General features: G+C 40.7%; 1 protein-coding gene across 1 annotated transcript in view; it reads left to right on the forward strand.

Annotated features, from left to right (window-relative positions):
- OTUB1 (OTU deubiquitinase, ubiquitin aldehyde binding 1) overlaps positions 1 to 5423 on the forward strand; it is a 28628-nt gene extending 23205 nt beyond the window's left edge. Inside the window, exons 4-7 of the mRNA XM_077455766.1 lie at positions 3163 to 3281; positions 3458 to 3542; positions 3761 to 3955; positions 5076 to 5423. Of these exons, the coding sequence (XP_077311892.1) occupies positions 3163 to 3281; positions 3458 to 3542; positions 3761 to 3955; positions 5076 to 5273 (597 nt within the window). The 3' untranslated portion in view covers positions 5274 to 5423. The remainder of the gene's footprint in view (positions 1 to 3162; positions 3282 to 3457; positions 3543 to 3760; positions 3956 to 5075) is intronic.
- The last annotated feature ends 577 nt before the right edge of the window (positions 5424 to 6000 follow it).

Here is a 6000-nt window from a genome sequence, read left to right on the forward strand (position 1 = left end):
CAGGGCAGCGACATGATCAAGCTTCAGTACCTTCGCCAGGCGCTATCGTATAGACCAGCTGTCTGACCAAGATCAGGCATTTGGTCGCAAGGTGCTCCAGTCTTTATCCCCATCCTAGTAAGTATTGCTTGATACATCCTCTCGAATGCTACCCTGGAAGATGGTTCGAGAAAACAGAGTTGGGTACCTGGTAACTTTTTTTTCTAAGAAGTCTTCCAGAGTAGCACTAGTTCCCACCCTAAAGTGATAATACCAGGTATAGTGGAGAAGCTTTAGCTTACTGAGAGTTCCTTCAGTGCTTTAATATAACTGATGCACGCAGGTAAGGCTAACAAATTTATAATGGTGGACTAATGTGTTTCCTGTTTCAGGGAGGAGGAGCCTATCTCTCAGATGCTGCCCTGGAAGACTTCTTAGAAAAAGAGTTACCAGGTACCTAACTGTTTTCTGGCCATAGCAGCCGTATACAAGCTATGTTTAAAATCCCTTTCTACTAGCTGCCATTTATGAACAACGCTGGTGGACAAGTCTTTGAAAAATACCTTAATGTGCTTTTTAAAGATGTAAGTAAGGTGCTCCTTGAATTTTAAGCTCCTCTAAGTGGCCAGGCTGTAAAAAAAAACCAAAAAAAAGCAAACAATTCATGCACATGGTATCCCCATACTCCAGAAAAATGGCAGAATGTATTTTGGGGTGTAACGTTAAGTTTGCACATTCTGTGGGCTAGGATTATTGTATTAAAGTGGATGTGCATAAGAGTCTCTGCTGTCTCGGGACAACCTCTCATTGGCTCTTACTGCTGTCAATAACAGCAAGTGAGACCATGAGGAGTGCAGGGGACGGGCCGAGCCACAGCTCTGGGTTATGGACGCATAGAGCAGGGCTTGGGAGCGACACACACCAGTGCCCCCATAGGAAGCGCCTTGCATTTGAGGGCACTGGTCAAGGGGAGAACCCAGGAGCACCAGTGGGGGACCCGAGAAGATGAGAATAGTGGCTGCTCTGTGCAAAACCACTGCACAGAGCAGGTAAGTATAACAGGTTTGTTTTTTATTCTTAAAAGACAATACCACTTACAAAAAACCTTCAAAAGACTTGCCCCACCTCTATAAATGAGATAATATAAATTTTATATATATATATATATACTGTATAATATGTGATATGATGTAAATCGGGGTCTGCTTTCCAAAATGTGATAATTTTGTGGGTGTTTCTCCAGTCCTGGGACTAAAGAGCTTCAAGAAATGTGATGGTTATTCAGGAGATCAGATGCGTAATTTATTCCCCTTGAAAGGCTAAGGTGCAACTTGGGTTTTTAAGGCACCTCCTGTGTCTAGGTAGCAAAGTATTATGGAAGTGGTATCCCTATACATACGTAAGGAGTAGAACAATATGTTTTGAGGTGTAAATCTAAGTATGGCAACTTTGTAAAAAAAAAAAACGTAATTTCCCAAAATTGTGGCAAAAAAATTACAACTTCAAAAAACTCACAATGCCTTCTACTAAATAACTTTGAGTGTCTAATTTCCAAAAATGTGTTATTTTGTAGGTGTTTGTACTGTCTGGGAATTTTAGGGCCTCCAGAAAAAAATATGGGGACAGTGTTCAAAACGCTTCCAGTGTATAGAGCTATATCTTAAAGCCTACTTGTGCAGTGTATCATCAAAAGCAATGAAATGGCATTCTTCTGGTATTATTTATTGGGCCCTCCTCAGATCAGGGAATCTGGTAGACAAGCGTAAAAGCAAACGCTTAGTGCATTACCAAGGGTTCATTGTAAAAAAAAAAAAAAACATACATACAAATGGATACTCACTAAAAATACATGTATACAAGCGTTGAATGACACTAAATCTCAATCCAATGCATCCGGGAACTGCTGTTCACAGCACAGGGCTCTGCAAGAACAGCACCGGTATGCCGTTTTAAAAAAATAAATAAAAAGATAACAGAAGTACACTTGTAAAGGTGTGCAATTGAACATTAGGGAATGCAAACAATACAAATCGTAAATAAAAGGGAGAGATTATAAGGAAAAGGAAAGAAAAAGGGAGAGAGAAAAAAAAAGATTTTGTACCATCGAAACAATAGAGATTTCCATCACAGTTCGCTGCGAATACATATGTCAAAAGAGGTAGGGAGTAAGAACATTGCTATCAGGTATGAGAGTGTTCAGTAGATAGGTACACAAATTTAAGCAGTTAACATATCGTTAGAGGGCATAGAGTAAGAACCAGGATTAAGTTCGGAGTGATCCCATAGATCCCAAGTTTTAGAGAACTGTGGTAGGGTATTATGGACTATTGCAGTGAGACGTTCCATTCAGCAAATTTGTTCCAGGCTCTGTAGAACTTGGGAGAGAATGGGTGGAGTAGGGGAGAGCCATTGTACAGGGATGGCTCTTTTAGCTGCTAATAGAATAAAGATAGTAGTTTATGGGCATGTTTGGAGAGTCCAGGGATCGGCAGGCCCAGTAAAAGATGCATAGGGTCTAATGGGAGGGAGATTTCGAACAGATCTTGGATGAATGTCTGAATCGTCAACCAAAATGGGCGGATCAAGGGGCAGTCCCAAAAAATGTGAAAGTGGGATCCTATGTCTCCCTGGCATCTCCAACACACCCTAGGGGTCCTGGGGTCATATTTGTGTATAATTTCAGGCGTTTTATACCAGAGAAGTAGTATCTTATAGGCTGTCTCTTTCTGTTCCACACATTGCGACAACTTGGGGATGACCTCCCAGATTTTCTGCCACTGCGGAAGTGGAATGGGGCGTTTTAGTACCTGGGTATGCCGTTTTACAGCACATGCGCTGGTGGCATCACTGGCGCCTTCAAAAGTAAATATCTCCTAAATGGTGCACTGTTTAGGAGATATTTACTATAGGCTTACCTATAGGTAAAAATCAACCATGGGCGTTTACGTCCACTTTAGAAATTTAGAGGTGTGTAGCTGAACTATAGGAGCCAGGGAACAATGCATCTTGCATAATACGACAAACTTTTACTCTCCCTCTCCTACATCTCATCACTTGCATTAATAATGGTTTACCACACTTGCGATATACTAGTTAACATACATTTAGATAATAACAGAGTGATTCTAATGTCTACAAATGCTAAATTTAAGATGCATGTCACTAGTCTGGTGTTTGTTATAGGATTTACACAGACGATATTCTCACATACGCCGAACGCGACCAGATGGAAATTGCTTTTATCGTGCATTTGGCTATTCATACTTAGAAGCTTTATTGGAGGGAGGTCCTGACCTAACAAGGTAAGATAGAAATGATTTTTCTACATTTGCTTATAAAGTGTCTTCACTTTCACTTTGGTAGTTTACTTGTACGGTTATCACTGCGGGGCTCTTCTCTGTGATGAAACGTTCCCTTTATTCCGTGCACACTTCGTCTTCCTATCTTCAGCGCCTGTCTTTCCCTTTCACTTTTGAAGGTTTAAGGAAGTGTCACTGCACAGCAAGGAAGAGCTCATCAAACAAGGTTTTACAGAGTTTACTATAGAAGATTTTCACAATACGGTGAGCACTGGTCTTGACAATGTTATCCAGACTGATCATCCCTAAGGCTTATTTGTTACTTTAAGATAAATCTGCATAAATTCTATTGTGTTTTTTGTAAATATTCTCATTTTGTAATTGATGCAAGTCTGAGAGTGTATGTACTGCTTGCTTTAGAAAATGGCAGTTTTATAATATTTAATATGACCTCTGGTGTTCTCTTCCGTCTACACACTCAGTTCATGGATTTAATCGCTCTTGTGGAGAAGCGTCCTGCAGTGTCAGAGCTACTAGTTGCATTTAATGAGCAGACTGTTTCAGACTATGTGGTTGTCTACCTGCGTCTTCTGACTTCTGGTCACCTGCAGAGAGACAGTGTCTTCTACCAGCACTTTATAGAAGGGGGAAGAAGCGTCAAGGAATTCTGCCAGCAGGTAAAGAAAAGCTGCGCTTTGTTTTTCATAGCTCACCCTCTCTTGGGAATAGTCTATCAGATGGCTTACTCCATTTCCTTTCTGTATTAAGAAAAGTAATGGAAATATTTTGATGTGAAACTATATAGTAGTATTGTACATTTAGTACTTTGCAGAAATGTACCTTATCTGGATAGTAAAGCATACCGACGGTGGGACGTCTATATATTTTGTGGAAAATAGAAGAGTTTGGGTTAACACTATGGAACTGTAACTGATCTTTCAGCAATCCACAGCAGTAAATAAAAAGGGATGTGCTGACTATTAAACCTATGCTGTCAGCATTCAGATGGAGCAAGAATCTGCCCAAGTACCTACTATCTACATTTGGTAGATACCTTAAGTGCATTTCTAAAGAAAAGATGTGTTTTATAACCACCCCAGGGTTTCTTTATTCCCAGGATCTAACTCTGTTCTATTTTCATTAAATGGAGACCTATAGTCAAACATGCTGCCCTGCAGCCCATCTTATGTCCTAGAAGTCATTAGATTTCTTAGAAGTCTGAAAATACCTTCACTGCTGCCCTGAGACACAATAATGGCTGACTCGATGGTATTTTAGTCTGTTTGAAAAGTGCTAATCGGATTTATTATCTGTAAGCATTTGGTCAAAGTACCAGCTACTAGGAGGATCCCAGAGCAGCAGGGGAAGTGAAGGTAAGTATTCATGACCTTTCTTCTGTGAATGCTTTAGGGCCGGTTCACACTGCAGGCGAGGCGACTCCGACTTGCCTCGCCGCGACCTCAGCGGCAACTTGCAGATGACTTCTGTATAGAAGTCAATGCAAGTCGCCCCGAGGTCGCCCAAAAGTAGTACAGGAACCTTTTTTCTGAGTCGGAGCGACTCGAGTCGCTCCTCAGAACGGTTCCATTGTACAGAACGGGGGCGACTTGCGAGAGCGAGGCGAGTCGTGTCGCCTCGCATCGCCCGCTGTGTGAACCGGCTCTTAATGTGTGTACCTTGCAGTTGTAGACACTGGTTTTAATATATATATATATTTTTTTTCTCCATCTGTCTTTTCTTATTGTTTCTGCTGTTTTCCTCAACCATGGTGGTGTTTTCTTCTGTTTCTCTGCTTAGGAAGTGGAGCCCATGTGTAAGGAAAGTGATCACATCCACATCATTGCTCTCTCCCAGGCCTTGAATGTTTCCATCCAGGTTGAATATATGGACAGGGGTGAGGGGGGAAGCACAGTCACCCATGTGTTTCCGGAGGGATCAAATCCACAGGTTTTCCTGCTCTACCGACCTGGACACTACGACATTCTCTATAAGTGACCAATTCCGAATTGTTCAGCTCTTCCCCTACATGAAGTCATCTTCTATTCTCTTCACCTTCTGTGCTTTGACCTGCTTCCCCTTGTCTGTAAATTACCCCCTGTCTGTTACATTTTATCTCAGTGGAGCAAAATAAATGAATTCTACAGAGTGGTGAATGTATATATGTACTGGTACTGCATGGGTAGTTGTGGGACGCAGAGGGCACCTGTCAATTTAGGTGAAATAATTTTATTCATCATAGTGATGTTCGTGCTCTTGGAAAAAATCTAAACTCCAAAATGTTAGAAATGGAATCAATAGAGCCTCACATTTTTCTTTTGAATTTGTAATTCTCTGACAATCCAGTGTGTATTCATTATTAAGATTTGTGTGCATAGTTGCTAATTTTGTGACACTAGTATTTCAGAATTCTCTGAACCTGGGAGTGTTTTGTTGGAGAACTTGTAATTGCTTTAAAACTTTGGTTAGTGCTTTAAAGGGGCACAAGTGGTAATAATTTTGAAATAAATTTTATTTAGCATTATGCTAAGTGTTACATTAGCTTTACCCATTTTCTTTTGCTGGGAAGACTTGCGTACTACACTTCGTCTTTATTTCCTGTTTACAAGCCATTCTTTCTTTAAAGAGGAAGTAAACAATTTTTTAATTTTTTTTTCTTGCCTGCAAAGGCATAATGTGTTAGTATGCATTGCATGCTAGCATATTATGTGAAACTTACCTGCAA

The sequence above is a fragment of the Lithobates pipiens genome, unplaced genomic scaffold, assembly GCF_037356315.1.
Source record: "Lithobates pipiens isolate NorthernLeopardFrog02 unplaced genomic scaffold, aLitPip1_a1.2 Scaffold_10, whole genome shotgun sequence".
In the NCBI taxonomy this organism is placed as follows: Eukaryota; Metazoa; Chordata; class Amphibia; order Anura; family Ranidae; genus Lithobates; species Lithobates pipiens.